The following is a 15,944-nucleotide window of genomic DNA, read 5'->3' as shown; positions in this document are numbered from 1 at the left end:
AGCCACAGTATATTAAACAATGCCATTTTATATGGGTAAACCATAGTAGTGTGTCCACTATGTTGAGGGATATAAAATAACTTATTGACTGCAGTTATAGCGTTATAGCCCTTAAACCCACCTCAGGTTTTAACACACATGCTAAATCAAAAATTCAGTTAATTGTGAATTCAGCAAATTAATTCTAATTATCTGTAGTCACATAAGCACCTTAGTTGTTCATGTCTTAGGTAGACATAATTATGAAAAAAGTAAAAGTGCTACTTCATATGGGACTATGCACAGTTCCTCTCACAGTAAAACCCATTTTATTGAACTGTCCTGATTTTAATGATTCCAGAAGACTTTATTTATGATATGAACTCTCTTAAGGACATTTTAGCAAAGTGACACCAGGAAAAAATGATAAATGTTATCATGTACAGTGTTCAGCATATACTGTGTGAGTATACCCCCCTCCCACAAATCTCTCATTTAAACGAAAATATTTTCTGTAGGATGCTTTACAATATTATATTTGTGCATATACTTTAGTTTAGTCAGTACTATAGCCAAATCTGTAGCTAATCTAACAAAATAACTTAAAATAATGGTTCAAATATTAGTAGCCCAAATTTATGTGTTGGGGAAAAATATTAAATAAATTTTAAAAATAGCAAAAAATCTAGAGAAACAAAACATATATACAATTTTGTTGAAATGTTGTTGTTTGTAATGTTCTAAAGATGATCTGTAACTAAATTGTTATTTTAATAAATATATCTGCTTAATGAATCTGTTTTGTTCAAACGCATCAACATATATTAGGCATGGGCCGGTATAAGATTCTGACGGTATGATATCCTAGGATAAAAATATCACAGTATCAAGGTATTGTGCTCACTGCTCTAAAATATAGTCTTTTTAAATGTCTGGGTAAAAAGACAGACCTTTTTTTTTTTCCTCTTTGAAAACAATATATTTTATTTTTTGACAGATTTATAATGTTTTGGAATAGTAAACATGTCAGGCTAAATAATCAAAAGGAATCATTGACTTCTGTTGTCTTCATTAGTTTCAAAAACACTGATTTCTTTACAATTTAAAATGGCATCTTTGGATATTTTTTCTGCTGGAGATACTGTTGTCCTAAAAAACAAAAAAATTATTTTCAAAATGGGATGTACTTATTTATGCTGAGCACTGTGTTAGCGCAAAATAAATCAAATTTAATTTCTGTATTCATTTGTTTGTTGATTTTTAATTGTGTATTTATTATTGAAAAGTTCTTGCTATAAAAATAGCCTTGGTTGCTGACATGGCATTAATATGAGATATTAAAATGAAATAACAAATGTTAATCAAACAAAAGAAAACAGTGAGGCACTCACTCATTTGGTTTTCATTTATTTTTACCATTTTTATATATAATTTGTTGCTCAAAATATTTTAAATAGATATTGTTATTTATTTATGTTCTCTATGTTTTGTTTTTACAACTGCTTAAAAATAACCATGCTAAAATGTAACTATTTGGTTTTGTGTTCCATATAAAAACCAACAAATTCTTCAAATCAAAACCATACTTTAAGCTTAAGCTCTCTCAAAACTCTCTGTTTTGTGATTGTTATGATGATGTCTGTTTTTATCTTCTCCAGATTCCATCAGGAAGCTGCAGTGGGACTCATTCTCCAGTCCCGACCTCAGGTGTCTCCGCTAACCAGGAAACTCCAGTTAACAGACTCACTGCTCAGGGTAAGACTTGGGTGGGGGTGGAAAGGAAGAATTTTTACTAACTGACAGTTTGGCCTTGAGAAGAGTATTTCAGTGATTTGTGTTTGACTGCTGTTTTTTTTTTTTTTTTTTCGGTGCTGTAGGTCAGAGTGACACTGACAGCTCAGACTCCGCCCTCACTCAAGACTCACATCCCGGGGGGAGGAGCGAGCCTGTTGCTGTAGTGACCCCTCACCTGTTGTTGGCTGTTTGTGGTTTACTGGACAATCTATTGGCGGTGCTTCCGGAGTTTACTTTCTCTGCCCTCCAACAGAACCAGATTCTTCAGGGCATGGCCAGGTTAGAGACATGTGAAGACTGGCTTTATGTTTTTAATGGTGAATTAAATAATAATAAAAATAAAATAATAATAATGAGTAAGTGGTAAATTTGCTGTTGATTCACAAAAGTTGTGAATTAATTATTTTCTATATTCTATTTTACTGTACCTTAAAGAGCCTCTATTATGCAATAAAAAAGGTTGTATTTTGGTTTTGGAGGTCTCCAGCAACAGGCTGATATGCATGCAAGATCAAAAAACAATTTCATTGTCTTATAATATGCATTTATTTTTACCTAATTATCCCAAAGACTCCCATATGATTCGTTCAGTGATTCATTAGTTCCCAAACCCCTCCTTAGCGTGATGCTAATCTGTGCTGATTGGTCCGATGACCCAGTCTATTGCGATTGGTTGACTGCGTTCAGCGTGAGACAGAGAGAATCGCACACCATGGCTTATCAACAATTTTGAAGTAGTCAGAGTGCAGAGAGTATGTCAGAGCCCAATGCACAAGTGCATTAAAGCAGTGCAGTTAAACACCAGCATATTGCTGTATTCTTAACAACGACACACATTCAATATTAATCCACACAGTGGCAAAAGCTGAACGATTTTGAAACTTGACCTCTGCATATGTTTAGGAACAGCTGATGGTGACCATAACAATGACAAAGAGCAGAGGATTGCAAGCTCACAAACGCATTTAAATTTGTAAAGAAATTGGCACGCGTCGCGTTTTTAATGTGACTTTAGACGTGATATGTGAATATTAACCAGATACAGTACAAGCCATGTGGAGCAATTACAAGTAACAAAACACAATTAAATACATATTTTGCAAGCTAGAGAAAACAAGGAGGCCACCATTTTAATCACACTTATGCCGAGTTCAGACTGCATTTCCACCTGGGGATACTCATCCCGAGGCCCCCAGAGACTATGCAGCGACACTGATGCGATCCAAGACCAGCGACAAGATGATCCCAAGGTTTCCATAATCCTGGACCAGGCCGTATCCTGAGCAGCTGCTGTGGTGGTCATGGAGTAGTGGAGGGCATGAGACTGGTCCTGTGACGCTCCAGGGTCAGATGAGTCTCGCAGATGTCCAGCTTCTCCAGCCTCGGGCGCCTAGACTGCAGCTCTGCACAAGACGTTTGGCCATAGGAGTTTTGGCCAATAGTCTTGCCCAACTGTGTCTGGGTTCTCTCAAGGTTTTTTAATTCTTCACTTTCGCCAATTGGTGAAGTTTTTTTCCTCGCCGCTGTCGCCACTGGCTTGCAAATAAAAAAAATATATAAAAGCACTTATTTTCAGTTTATTTGGACCCAAGAAATGGAGGAAAAACTAGTGTATATTTGGCAGGAGCACTGTGTCTGTTTGACACTGTGACTGTCTGAGCAATATCACAATCAGGTCGAAAAGTTAAAAAAAAAAAGTTGAGGAGAGATTGTTAATTCTCCTCAAAAGCCAGCTGAGCAACTCAAGTTTCTAAAGCTAAAGCCTTCTTTTTCCATTATGTAGTTAATAACGAAAGATATATTACATGACCTCACGTTGTTTCCATGTCACTTCTCGCATTTGTTTGGTTGTGAGATGTAGTTTGGACAACTGTCTGTGATTCTTCCTATTTTAAAGTCATGCAGTGTGAATTCTCCTGTTGCCGATCCATCCTACAGTGTAAACACAGCACCGACAGAACGCTAACCCAGATAGTCATGAAGTGTGAAACCATCTGTGACACGACTACTTTGAAAATCATGCAGTCTGAACTCGGCGTTACTTAAACTTGTGAAATGGAGGAAGAAACTAGTTCATGAGCTGTGTATTATTACTGATAAAGTTCTTGTCAAGCTCCCATACATCAATAGTCTTTTCTGATCTTTACTTAAACAAACAGCCGACGAATCTCCCGTTGCAGGGTAGATTATTGCATTAATCACCAGAATGTTTACTCATCTTCAGTCATAATCCGTCCCACACACCTGCTCTCTGCTAGTGTTTGAAGTGAAAGGCACGTTCACGTTTTACCGGATCCGGCACTTCATATTTGGTATTGTTTTGTGTCGACGTCAACACAAACAGGCAAAAGATCCGGACGAACAATGAATCATTTAAATGACTCTGAGTCTAATCTTTTATTAAAACAAATCTATATTTGTAAACAAGGTGCACTTTGAGATTTAAACATCAGCTGGATGTTTTCATTCACTTAGAGCTGTTACACAATGCATGGAAGATTTTTTTCAAAAACCCATAATAGGGGCTTTTTAACTGTTTGTGCTGTTAAAAGGAATCAAAGAACAAAATAAAATAAAAACATTGACTTCATTTAGCGGAATATGTTTTGTAGCTTTTAATGTATGTAGAATTTATTTAAGGTGTGTGTGTTTAATTATGTACATATACTGGTTTTGGTGGTTTATGAGGACACAAATTTGTATAATGACATGGGTGTTAGAATGTTGAGATGGCTCGTGTTCTGGTAATTCAAAACTTAAAATTTATACTTAATGGTCACTTTTCACATTGAAAATTTGCAACAGCCGACCTGTGAGGGTTGGGTTTAGGGGTAGGGTAAATAGAGAGCTTGTGAATCAGAATAGGGTATATGCCGAAGCATGCTAATAGGACTTTTAATTTGCCAGTAACCCGGGTTAAGTGCTTCCGGTGAACTGTGCAATTGCAAAATCGGCGCGTTTAAGGTCTGTTTTCTTTAAAAATCAGCTATCTCCACTGGCTGGTTGATATCCGATGTAAAGTTGGTCTCAGATTGTACAAGAAGCACTGCATTAAATTACATTTCCCCGCAATGTCTTTATAATATGAGCATTTATTTTACCCCAGTATATTCAATGAAGCCTCTGTGCTAGCCTGCCGATTCTGACAGGTGCGTGCGAGTAAACTTTTTGTCTCGTTTTACGCTTGAGCAACTAAATGAATGCCCAAGTTTATTTAACTGAATGTATTTTAATTACATCACAACATTGATGCTGTAAAAGGAATCGTATAAAATGGAAAAAAACCTCAGAATAACAGGTCACCGGAAGTTTATCGGCATGGAAACAACACTAGGTCTGCATATACCCTATTGAATCGAAACACCTGAATCTTTACCCAACCCTTGTCATGCTGATGTTTATTATTGAAATAAATGAATATTTTAAGGTTAGATTTTCTAAGCTGTTAATTTCAGAAAAGCATTACACATGTAGGTGACATGTTGCACACCTCTCACCTCAGTTTCCCCCCACACACACTTACACGCAGATGTAGTTATTTCTTGGTTGAAAGCACTTTAGCAGCACCACATCCCTCCCACCGTCTGCCCACTGTTTCTAAATAACAAACTGTGGTTATTTTTTCTCTTTAAAGTAAAAGGTTGACCTATGTAAAAAAAAAAAAACAATACAATAAAAAATATGCCTTATTAAGAAACATATTTAACATTAACATTAAATATACATTAATATTAAAATAACATTATACACAAACATATTTAACGCTGCATTCTAACCCTGTGAGCTTAACTTCCTGTTGGTTTTGTGCTATTTTGTGTGTTTTAGTGTGGTGGATGCGGCTGCCATATCTCAATGTGTCAATGAGCTAAAAACACCTCTCCTGCCAGCTGCCATGGAAGATGCCAGAAACCAGGTGCATTATGGGATTTATGCTATCATTTTTCACCTTTCACTTAAACACCAATCTGTCATAAGAGAACGCGCGCCTGCAAAACAACACGGAAAGCTTGACAAATTTCTCAAATTCACAAACATCCCCTACCACATTCCAGTTTAATAAATATTATTGTATAAGACATTTTGCTGTTAATCCTTTGGAACATGCACACTAGAAAACTATTTGTCCGCTGGCTGAGCTAAGTTATGACCAGTTTAAAAAGTCTTTTGTACTGTGTTGAACAAAAGCACTCAGCAATATAAAGCAGCATGTGCAAGGTGAACCAACAAAGTATTGACAGTTAGTTAAATATGACATTGAGTGCACTGATTGATACTCTGATCAGATAGCGGCTTTAATACCACATTTTAAAGTTTTCACGCTCCATATTCCAAATGTAGCCATTCGATAGTTTAATGTAAACCCTAGATGAACATTCAAAATTGTATTTAATTAAATTCAAGTTCAAAAATGCTATCGGTGCATCCATATAACATGCTATACTGATGATTTGTCACATGCACTGTAGAACTACCTCAGCATATGCAAAAAAAGAATTTCCAGAAGGAATTGTTCTTAAAAATATTTAATTATGTGTTTTTTTTAATCATTCCCATTTTGTTCCAAGACTCAGTTTGTTCAACCCAAATTTGATTCAAATATAGACAAACCCAACTGCTTGGTTAAACTTTTAAATATATATATGAACAGTTCTATGCAAATGTCAACCTTGCCATGAAAAAAAATTAGTTTTCAACAAAATACTGAAACTGTTTCTATGTTTTTTGTATAAACAAGTATTTTACAGTACTTTAGACATTTTCAAAAATGTCTGTCAATGTTTTTAAACAAATTGATTTGATTTACCAAAGTCACACAAGTGACAATTTCACATCAGTCACATCCATAATGCAGAGGTGTCACATTCATAAAGAAGCTTTTTCATTAGTCAAGGACTGAGCCAAAGGGCAGTGAGATTCACATAGACCAGGGGTGCACAAACCTTTTCTTATAAAGGCCCAAACAACAAACTTAGGTCTCCATACCGCCCCTAGCAAGATGCCGCCCTGGGCGATCACCCACAATGCCCATGCCTAAATAATCTGCTACTGCCAAATACACTAGTCAGGCTGCACCTGCCTTCATTTACAACATTTAATTAAAACATTTAGTCGGCGCCAATAGCCTAGTGGTTAGTGCGTCGACATATAGCACTCAGGTGCTCGTGGCGACCCGAGTTCGATACCCGGCTCGAGGTCCTTTGCCAATTCTTCCCCTCTCTTTGCTTCCCATACTTTCCTGTCTGTTAATCTCCACTGTCCTGTCAATAAAAAGGTGAAACCCCTAAAAAATAATTATAAAAAAACATTTAATTCAATTATTTTTTTTTTTTGTAGCTTAAAACTAACAAATGAAAGGTTACGTTGAATTAAAAATGACAATGTGAATTAATAACCCCAATCCTCTCCAAAATTCTCCCTCTCTTCTCAGATGGGATTGCGGGCCAAATCAAAGGTTACAATTGGCCGCGTGCCCTAGTTTAGGCATCTCTGACGTAGACTTTAAACAAGGTTTCTGCAGGGTCTTAAAAAGTCTTAAAATTTCTTAAATCTCAAAATTAAAATTTTAGGTCTTAAAAAGTTTTACATTTACTGAAATATTGTGCTGTGGGTCTTGCATCTTTTTTAAACAGATCTTAATTTTCCTTTATTCATGTATTGCTACCAAATCTGCCCAAAACCTATACAATCACCAACAGTCCATCTCAATAAAACTTTTAACTTTTTATTTAAAAATGTCATTTTGAACTTTATTTACCATAATGGTTTCATTATTTTCCTCACAACAACATTTGTTTAAAAGTGCTCCATGTATTTACTGCTGAGGACACCGACCTGGACAGATTGTTGTGTATAGATTTAATATATTATAGTTTTTAAAACTTTTAAAACATTTGCTTATATTTTTTATTTACTCTTAAGGCCCAAGATGTTTATTTTTACATACATTTTTTATTTCTTTTTGCTATTTGGGCTTATTGGAACCTAATTAGAATAAACCTAAGTATCATCTTTTTATATGATGTACTTTTAGAGAAAAGTGATGTCCATATATGTGGACTTGTGGTCCGAATTTACATTAAACACTTTTTTTCCTGTGTTTTTTAATGCGTATATAACATATTCATTTTTTTAACATGTTTTGACTATCAGTCAAAACAGTTGCAGGATGACACTGTATGTCTGTAACAAAATATAAAACATTTAAAGTATTTTAATTAGCCACTTATGAGCTAAAATGTGCTGTCTACGTATATGGCCACTAAGCTCTAGGAGGTTAAGTAAAGTTTCACAAACTAATTTTGAGAGGAGCACAGGATTGGTCGCAGCTGGTCTCTCATCTGTAATTACTAGTAAGCCAATCAGATCATTCCAAGCTCACTATAAATAGCCCGACTAAAGCTACGGTCACACTGGGCTTTGTGTGTGCTAAATTCTGTCGTACGGTGCTGCGAAAAGGGGCGGGATTAAACAAGATAATTAGACATTTAAAAAAGCGAGCGATTGCTCCATGTTTTAAATTTCTGTTCAGAGAGGTCCTGTTTTGATCCTCGATTGGTCTCACGCAGTCAAGTAATGCGATTTCGCAGGTCAGAGTTCACCAAGCTTGAACTTTAACATGCGAAACTTGACGCATGACCTTGCATTTCCGGTCTGACACATTTGCGTGCGTATGAATGGAAGTCTATGGGAGGAAAAGCCCAGTGTGACCGCAGCTTAACTCCCTCATCTTCATTTTTTGACGAATCCCCCCCATCCACCTCATGTCCTCCTTTCCTCCTTTACCAGGGGGAGCTCTCAAGAACTTCCTGATCTCGTACCCCCTCATATGCTCAATTATCTCCGAACTCAGGGTTCTCTCCCGGGACAGCATGCCAAACCTGCTATTATTATCAAGCAATATCTAGGTGTGAACTCTAAAGAAAGTTTGTGTTGGAAAAAAGGTGTATGGATGCTAGTAGAGAAAATATTTACATTTATTTGTTATTCATTTATTATTGTATTATTAAACGTATTAAATGATAATCATTTTTTGATAGGGCAAATAAAAATCTTTTCCATCTGCTCCATTTGAAAAATTCCTTAGCATTTAGCCCTCTCTGAGTCTAAAACTTAATTCATAATAATCTTAAAAATGTCTTAAATTTAACTTGGTGAAATCTGCAGAAACCCTATTCAAGGTCATTGTGAATTCTTGTTCACTTCCACTTTGACCCACAGTCAATTAGTCAACTGTTTGTTGTGCCTTATAGTCTTGTGACTCCCAAAGTGCTGTATGTGTGTTTCCTGATTGACTCTCCCAACTGATTCTCCCTCATTTTCTCTCTCCTCCCCCCACACCCCCTTGTTTTCTCTCTCAGATGCTGAGTAGCTTGTATTATGTGCAAAGTTTCTGTAAGCTCCTGCAGTCAGCAGCGCTACACAGTGAGGATGTGCCGCTCCACCGAGAGTTCTTCAAACTCCTGCTGAACAACCTCATTTCCATCCTCACGCTGCCTGTCGCTGACTTGGGTAACACGAAACATCTTGTGCAAATCCACAGCACACTTGAAATCTCCCCGAAAAAGTCCTTTAAATAAAAGTAATGTGTTTTTATATAAATGTGTATGTGTGTGTGGTTGTTTTGGTCTTCAGATGCGCAGACCCAGGGTGCAGTGCTCAACACCTGGGCGGATGTGTTGATGCTTCTGGCTACTCTGCTGCGCAGGAACCAAGCTGCGGTCGGCCCATCTGTCGCTGTGGCACTGGGAAAACACTGGCAGCGCTTTTCAGGTGACAAACACACACACTTGCACACCAAAAAAAAAAGTGTTACAAAGAGTGGAGGCAGGCGAGAGGAAAGGGAAGCAGAATGAAACAGAAGAGTACAAAGAGAAAACGATGGCAAACAGGATGAAAGCGCAAAGGGACGGAGGGGAGAGAAGGATTGAGGAGTTTAGATGGAAGAGGATGTGCTAGAAAGATGTTGAGGAGATGGGGATAGAGACAGATGCAGTGGGAGGCCGGCTCATTATGCCTGTATATGTGGATGGGTGTCCCTGCTGCATATGACAGTCTGGGACAGAGACAGGAAGAACAATCAGCCTGCTTTAGATCTGATGGATGTGGTAGAAAATCCTGAAACAGGTGGGTGGGCAGTCGACTCGCTGACTTGCCTGCAGGTATCCAGGCTTTGGAAGCATTTTTTTATTTTATTTTTTTTTTTGAAACAGCTTCTGAGTTTGGATAGATTTATTTTTTTCGTCAGATGTTCCCTTGTGGTGTAGATTGTTTGTTGTGCAAGTTTTGTATCTTTTGCATCTTCTCAACTCAGAGTTGGAGTTGGAGCAAAGCTGTGAAAAGTAAATATTTGCATTGTTCATGTTTAGTCTTTGCCCTCTCTCGTGACAGACTCCCTCGGAGTGTGTTTGGACCAATCGTACGGCGAGTCTTCTCTCTGCACATCGACTCTGCACTTTCTGTGTGTGCTGTTCTCAGACGAGGCTAAGAGGAGAACTGGAGGACACATGGAGGATCTGAGCAGCTCCTCCATTACTGCGGTATTGACTTCTGAGTCTGGAGAGGTCATATGTGAACTGTTACTAGAGGTAACACAGGTGTTGTTACTTTTTATGCTAGCATAGCGAACACAAAATAACAAGCTCATAGCCCATTGGCTGGACACTTTACTCCACTCCATCTCCTTGTCCAACTTTGTTACATCATCTATGTGCTTTCATGTTTCAAGTCTACATTTCATATTCCATAATGACAAAGCAAAACATAGTTATATACTGTAATAATACAAAAATGCATGTGTATATACATTTAAAGTCTGAATTATTAGCCCCCCCTGTTTATTTTTTCCCCAATAATTCTGACTTCAACTTTATATCAGTGCTTCCCACACATAGACTTTACTTGGGCCGGCCACCCAGGTATATGCAGTAAATTTTTTATTATTATCATCCTTTTACACCTTTTTTTGTATCTGCCCAATAGCCAAACATCCGCGATCGATTAACTCGTGGAAAATCTTCTCTCGCCCTACATGTTTCTTATTTCTCATTGTGTTTGCGCAAGAACTGTCACCACTCCCACAAACAATCGCACATGCAGAGAGGCGCCTTTTTGGGACTTAAAAATTGCGTTCGTCTGGGGTTTCTAAATCTCCTAAAATGTCCAGGGTTCGACTTTTGGTTTCGCTTTATAAGCCGTCGTCATTTTTATTTTAAGCCTGATTTACTTTCTATTGGCTTCGCAGCTGACAGTGCGTGCACAGCCGCAAGACTGAGAGAAACATTATATAATTAATTCTTTCATCTAAACTTTTCTATTTACTCAGGACAAATTTATAGCTAAACTGGCTGCAAAATATATGTACACCATTAGAAATTGTTATTTCTTTTGTCTTATTTAAATATTCTACATATTTTATTCTTGTAATTATTATACTTTTTTACATTTTTTTTATTCCATACATGTTTTTATTTCTTTGTCATTTATTTCTCATTTGCTGGATATATTTTTAATTTGGTGATGTTGATTCTTTCATTCATTTTCTTTTTGGCTTAATCCCTTTATTAATCTGGGGTCGCCACAGCGGAATGAACCGGCAACTTATCCAGCATATGTTTTACATGGTGGATGCCCTTCCACCTGCCACCCATGACAGGGAAACATCCATACACACTCATTCACACACACATACATACATATACATATATATATATATATATATATATATATATATATATATATATATATATATATATATATATATATATATATATATATATATATATGTAGAGTTGATGTCAGAATTATTAGCCCCCCTGAATTATTAACCCCCTGTTTATTTAACGGAGTGAAGATTTTTTCAACACATTACTAAACATAATATTTTTAATAACTCATTTCTAATAACTGATTTATTTTATCTTTACTATGATGACAGTAAGTAATATTTTACTAGATATTTTACAAGACACTTCTATACAGCTTAAAGTGACATTTAAAGGCTTAACTAGGTTAATTAGGTTGCCTGAGCAGGTTCGGGTAATTAGGCAAGTTATTGTATAATGATGGTTTGTTCTGTAGACTATCAAAAAAAAAATATAGCTTAAAGGGGCTAATAATTTTGACCTTAAAATGGTGTTTAAAAAAATTAAAACAGTTTTTTTCTAGTCTAAATCAAACAAATAAGACTTTCTCCAGAAGAAAAAATATTATCAGACATATTGTGAAAATTTCCTTGCTCTGTTAAACATCATTTGGGAAATATTAGAAATAAAAGAAGAAAAAAAATCAAAGGGGGGCTAATAATTCTATGTATTGTCAATCCTGGAATAATTATTCTTAGTCCTGGCAATACTACTGCTGCTTTTATTATATTTGTAATTAATTCTATAACATTTCACGTTAGTCTGCACTTCACATATAATAAAAAAGCAAAATGTATTCATAATAATTTTTACTTAATGTTTATTTATATATTATTTGAAATATTTTAATAAAATGTATTATTTTTAATTTAAAATAAACACACATAAACATTTACTTATTTATTGGAAAAATGGATGGTTATAACATACAGATATTTGTGCAAATTTACAGCAATATGAGAAGATTCCATTCCAGGACCCTCTGAAAAAAATGGTGGCCAAAGCACTTATGTCTCTCTTAGCCTGTAGCTCCAGTGCTCAGAGTTACGCATGTAAAGGTAAAAACACTTTTTTCTTCAACATAATCATCATAATCATGTATAATCATAACATGCTCTACTGTTTCCAGTACAAATCTCCCTCCCAATTCCATTCAAACCATTTATGGAAATCTATCTCTGGGGAATCATTTCAGATTTCATTCATATTTTCCCCCAAATCTATACTGTATGTTAACTGTACATTCACATAAAGAGAGCTTAAAGGTACAGTAGCGTAAATATAACATAAAAAGTCAAAGAGGGTGAAAAATTTCTGGGAGAAACCTTTTGGACAAATGTTGCTTAATTCCTAAGAAATACTTATAAGAAATAATTTGTCCTAATTGCAGTTGTTATTTTAAATTCAGATCATTGTTTAATGGGATCATTTTGTTCTGAAACGATCTGTAATATGCAAGGAGTGAAGGGGTAGAGTTAGTAATTTAAACACGTGTAAACTGTATAGATGAAATATGCCACCAGTGTTAACGACCCTTATCATTGCTCTGTGACAAACAGAACAGACCATAAAATTAACAACACCACACAAGTAAACAAACGCTAAGTAAAAAAGCCTGCAAATTGTAAAAAATGGCCACCTTAATAGCCTGCCGTTTAAATGTTCTGTTACCTCAACTAGAAGGTAATCCTCCAAACACATGAATAGTAGCCGCATTTGAGCTTGTATTTGTGCCTGATGTCATTGTGTGATGGATGAGTACATAGACAGATCATGTGTGTTCTCTGTCTTCAGCTGGTGTGATTGACAGCTGTGTGGAGCGCATGAAGCACATTTACGCAGAGCTTCACCTGGAGTCTGTGAAGACAGGCAGGAATGCTCACAGGAGGAAGGTACGGAGGGCTCCAGCAACATGACAGACAGCTCAAACATCACAAACACTGAAAACCTGTTCAGAGGGACGAGTGGGGTGAACAGAGAGATGCAGCGTTATCACAGATTACAGAATACGTCGAAACGGAGTGATAGCCTTGTGATTTAACAAGTTTCTAGAGTTCATCATTAGTTCTAGAGAACATCATTAGTTAATGTCGTAATGTTGCTATAAATATCATAACCGCTTTTAATATAATTTTAATAATTATTTTTAATAATAATATTTTTTATAATAATAATAAAGAATCTTAAAGAGCCCCTATTATGTATTAAAAAAGGTCATATTTTGGTTTTGGGGGTCTCCAGCAACAGGCTAATATGCATGCAAGGTCAAAAAACACCTTCATTGTCTTATAGTATGCATGTATTTTTACCTAATTATCCCAAAGAGTCCTATATGATTTGTTCAGCCTTTCATTTTTTCCCAAACCCCTCCTTAGCTCGATGCTAATCTGTGCTGATTGGTCCGATGAACCAGTCTATTGCAATTAGTTGACTGCCTTCAGTGTGAGACAGAGAGAGTCGCACACCACGGCTTATCAACAATTTTAAAGTAGTCGGAGTACAGAGTATATGTGTGAACCTAATGCAGGAGTGCATTGAAGCAATGCAGTTAAACACCAGCATATTGCTGTATTCTTAACAACAACACATTCGATATTAATCCACATAGTGGCAAAAGCTGAACTGTTTTAAAACTTTATTTAGACGGCCTCACGTGTGTAGGAAAAGCTGACGGTGGCCAGAGCAACGACAAACAGACGTGAATTGCAAACTCACAAACGCATTTAAATCTTTAAACAAAGCGGCGCACGTCAGGTTTTCAACGTGGTTTTACACACGATATGAGAATATAAACAGTTATCAGATACAGTACAGCCGTGTGAAATGGTTTTATATAACAAAACACAATAAATTGCATAATTTGCAAGCTAGAGAAAACAAGGAGGCAGCCATTTTATTCACACTTAAGTTACTTACACTTGTGAAATGGAGGAAGAAACTGATCCATGAACTGTGTACTGTAAGGTTCCTGTCAAGCTCTGACGAAGTCAACAATTATACATTAATAATCATTTTCTGGTCCTTCCTTTAACAAATGCCAGACAAATGCCCCATTGTAAGCATGAAGATTGCTGAAGCACTTGTCAGAAAAGTGATGGGAACACATCACAAGGTTGGGGCTATAATGCTGTGGTGTTTTTGCAATAATAAACTTCGACCACTGACTCTTTGCAGCCTTATCTTTGGGTAGGAAAAGTAACACTAACTTTCCCTCCCTTTATTGCACAGTGTCTTCGTAACATGATTAAACCGGGATCTGCTACAGTGTTTGCTTTCCTCTTTTTTTTCTATAGTGTTTGTGGGCAGGTCTGGGGGTTTCAATTTTCCTGGGTCTGCGCGCGCAACTAACGTGCAGGGCTTGAGTTCCATATCAACGTCACGCCGACACGGCTAAAGACTCAGTACAACAGCGATTCACTTGATCCACTCTGAGTCAACTCTTTTATAGATGAATCAATATTTTTAAACTCGGTGCACTTTCAGATTTAAGCCTTAGATATATATTTTACTTCACTTAGAACTGTGTTACACACTGCATTGAAGGTCATTTTTAAAAACCCATAATAAGGACTCGTTAATACTTTTTAAGGTTTAACTCTGTTTTTATTGAAATATATTAGGGAGCCACAGCATCAGATATATAGAATCATTAGACATCAACTGCTCCAGTGTAGCCGCAGAACACAATTTTTCTTTCTCTCTAAATAAAGTAATACAATCACATATTCTTGAATTGGGAAAATAATAATAATAAAAAACACAAAACAAATAAAAAATATAGAATAATAATAATATTAATAAGGAAGAAAAAAATAACATTATAGATAAAAGTAACACATATTAGGACAAACAACAATACAGAAAATATATAAATACAAATATGCAAAGGGTACAGCAGTAGAAAATAAATTAATAAAAATAATACTAAAATGAATTAAAATAAAATAAAATAAAATAAAATAAAATAAAATAAAATAAAATAAAATAAAATAAAATAAAATAAAATAAAATAAAATAAAATAAAATAAAATGAAATAAAACAAAACACTCTCCATTCATACCTAAGGCAGGGGAAAATAGGTCAGCTATTTACTTGCATACATATACATATACATAGACGCATTATTTAATACTTTTATATTTATTATGCTTTCAGAATGTTTAGAAACAAATGTAATTTCATGAAATATTGTATTATTATTAGTTTATTTAAAAATATTTAAATATAACTGTTAAAAACATAGTTTATTTTAAAATGTGTAATAGTAATTTCTAACTACATTTAAAGTAAATTGTTCACCTTACAGTGTTCAAATCATTAAAAGTAGTTATAGTAGTATTTTATTAATTATTGTTTATTCTATAATTCTATATTTATTATTTAGCTTTTAGTTATACTTGATTTGTATTAGATTATTATCAATAATAAATTTTTTGAACATTTCTTACGTTTGTAAATGTTGTGAACTATAATTTTAGTAGAACATGTTCTTGGATCAGCGTCATTTGTTGTTTTTAGAAACAAGCCTA

At 35.5% G+C, this 15,944-nt stretch overlaps 1 protein-coding gene across 3 annotated transcripts in view; it reads left to right on the top strand.

Moving 5' to 3' along the window:
- rttn (rotatin) overlaps window positions 1-15,944 on the top strand; it is a 133,911-nt gene that overhangs the window by 93,543 nt on the left and 24,424 nt on the right. For 2 of the 3 annotated variants that reach the window (XM_056450523.1, XM_056450522.1), the window contains exons 35-42: window positions 1,638-1,734; window positions 1,857-2,052; window positions 5,599-5,686; window positions 9,132-9,282; window positions 9,406-9,543; window positions 10,162-10,358; window positions 12,367-12,472; window positions 13,209-13,306. In XM_056450523.1, the coding sequence (XP_056306498.1) occupies window positions 1,638-1,734; window positions 1,857-2,052; window positions 5,599-5,686; window positions 9,132-9,282; window positions 9,406-9,543; window positions 10,162-10,358; window positions 12,367-12,472; window positions 13,209-13,306 (1,071 nt within the window). The remainder of the gene's footprint in view (window positions 1-1,637; window positions 1,735-1,856; window positions 2,053-5,598; window positions 5,687-9,131; window positions 9,283-9,405; window positions 9,544-10,161; window positions 10,359-12,366; window positions 12,473-13,208; window positions 13,307-15,944) is intronic. The other variant, XM_056450524.1, reaches the window with a different exon arrangement.

This window comes from Danio aesculapii, chromosome 24, assembly GCF_903798145.1.
Source record: "Danio aesculapii chromosome 24, fDanAes4.1, whole genome shotgun sequence".
Classification (NCBI taxonomy): domain Eukaryota; kingdom Metazoa; phylum Chordata; class Actinopteri; order Cypriniformes; family Danionidae; genus Danio; species Danio aesculapii.
This window is presented reverse-complemented; position numbering and strand designations above follow the sequence as displayed.